General features: G+C 42.2%; 1 protein-coding gene across 1 annotated transcript; it reads right to left on the bottom strand.

Annotated features, from left to right (window-relative positions):
- Positions 1 to 879: 879 nt before the first annotated feature.
- PPP1R2C (PPP1R2 family member C) lies at positions 880 to 1,764 on the bottom strand. The gene has a single exon (XM_017889508.1). The coding sequence runs from the start codon at positions 1,600 to 1,602 to the stop codon at positions 985 to 987; it is 618 nt and encodes a 205-aa protein (XP_017744997.1). The 5' UTR covers positions 1,603 to 1,764; the 3' UTR covers positions 880 to 984.
- Between the last annotated feature and the right edge of the window lie 206 nt (positions 1,765 to 1,970).

Below are 1,970 nucleotides of genomic sequence, written 5' to 3'. Positions count from 1 at the left end.
TTCACTCCACAGGCATCTGGAAACCACTTCTTTGCATTCAAATAGTTATGTAACCCCACATGTTGGAAGGCTGAAGAGACCACAATACTCAAAATGAAAATGACACTGTTGCAACACATAGAATATCTGAGAGAAGAAAGGGTTTCTAATGTCTTGACTATCTATGATATTCCATAAAGTTAAGGGATTGGATATGCATGGGCTGGGAGGACTGAGGAACAAAGGATAGAGGTTAAGGTAGGTATGAAAAGGGACTACTAACTACTTTAGAATTTGAAAAAACTATTGATACCAAATTTGCCCACCCTCTGTACAAAAAACAAAACAGACACTGGTGCAACTTTAACCTGATAATGCATGAAAAATGGCTATTTTTGATGAGAAAAACTTCAGTTATTTCCTTGTAAACACAAAGAAAATTAAGAGAAATTGTAAAGTTACTATAAGAAAATTCAACAATAACTCTTATAATATATTCCCTCTCAATTAAACAGCAAATCACCCTAAAGTGTTTTTCAGCCTGAATATTTATCAGCCTAGATAATCTACTTTACCAATTATGTTTTGCATTTTTAACAAAACTTTTTCTACAAAAGTTAGTACAACTAGAAGTGAATATAAATTAGTCCTCTTTCAAGCCTTTAACATATTAAAAAGCTATAGAATACATACATTAATCCATAGTTTTATAAAAGGAATATGGTTTTATAAAATTAAAAGCAATATCAGGATCTGTATTTGTGTTAAATAATTACAATAACATCAAGCAGGCATTTCCCACTTAATCTATTACTCTCTAAGATTATCATTCAATTCTGCATTACAATTTAAGTAATTTAGTACTCGACGCATGCGCTACAGAAAACAAGAAGCAGTGTATTACAGTAACAAGGTTTGTATTTCACAAACAATTGCAACGGTGAAGCAGATATCTTCTAAGCGTTGCATATTCACAAACAATTGCAAGGGTGAAGCCGGTGTCTTCTAAGGGTCGCATGACTGGATTTGCAGTCCACCGCCTAGAGGAGCTTCCTCTGATTCTTCCGCAGCAGTCTTTTCTTCATTCGTGGCTTGTGGCCTTTCTTCGTTTTCATCGTCTTCACTTTGTAGGTCGTTCCACATTAATTGTCTAGCTAATTTGATGTTCAATTCTTCGTTGTAGTGAAGCCTTCTTCTTATTTCGAACTGCCGCTTTTTCTCCTGTTTCTGGAGGAGGATTTTTCTCATGTAGGCCTCGTTGCTCTCTTGCTCCTCCACCTCACAGCTGTGGTCCGCAGCATCAGTGGCGGCCACGGCTTCCTTTCCTTCGACACCACGCACTGAATCTTCTCCTTCGACATCGCGCACTGAATCTTCCTCATTATCTTGCACATTCATGTAGGAAGTGCCGGGCTCATTTGCCTTCATTAAATCGTAATCTCTGTACGTTGCGCGGTGAGTCGCAAGGATGCTTGATTCGTCCCACTTCTGGGATTTCTTTCTCTTCACCTCTTGAATAATCCCTCCAGGCTGCTGACCGGAAGTCGCCACCGAGGAACCCGACGAGCTTTTGTTTTTCAGGATCCCCTTGATGGGCCGGTGCGAGGAGGTAGAGGCTGACATCTTACGGAGAGAAGGGCTGCGAGAGAGTTGGGCCGCTGAGCAGCCGTCCGCCGCCCTCCAGTCTGAAACCGCAGCGCCGTCTGCCTGGGCAACAGGTCCCAACGCCCTAGTTAAAGCACCAGGGCCCTGGTGTCACAATGGGCGCTGTGTATGACGTCACAATGGTCGCCGCCTCCGCCACCGCCACCGTTACCGCTACCGTTACAGCTACCGTTGCTTTTGCCGTTGCTGCTGGCTTTACCGCTGACGTTACCGCCTCGTGGCCTATGCTAACGTCATTTTTTTTTTCTCCCTTTTAACGGAAAATAAGGTAGGAAATACCCTTTGGGTGCACTTGGAAAGGGGAAGCATTGTTTTAGAAACTTCTA

Source organism: Rhinopithecus bieti, unplaced genomic scaffold (genome assembly GCF_001698545.2).
Source record: "Rhinopithecus bieti isolate Rb0 unplaced genomic scaffold, ASM169854v2 scaffold_19653, whole genome shotgun sequence".
NCBI lineage: Eukaryota > Metazoa > Chordata > Mammalia > Primates > Cercopithecidae > Rhinopithecus > Rhinopithecus bieti.
Note: the sequence above shows the minus strand (reverse complement) of the source record. Positions and strands in the feature narration are given on the sequence as shown.

Excerpts from the sequence above, each read along its gene's own strand:
- PPP1R2C (XM_017889508.1), bottom strand. The coding sequence starts at position 1,602 with ATGTCAGCCTCTACCTCCTCGCACCGGCCCATCAAGGGGATCCTGAAA.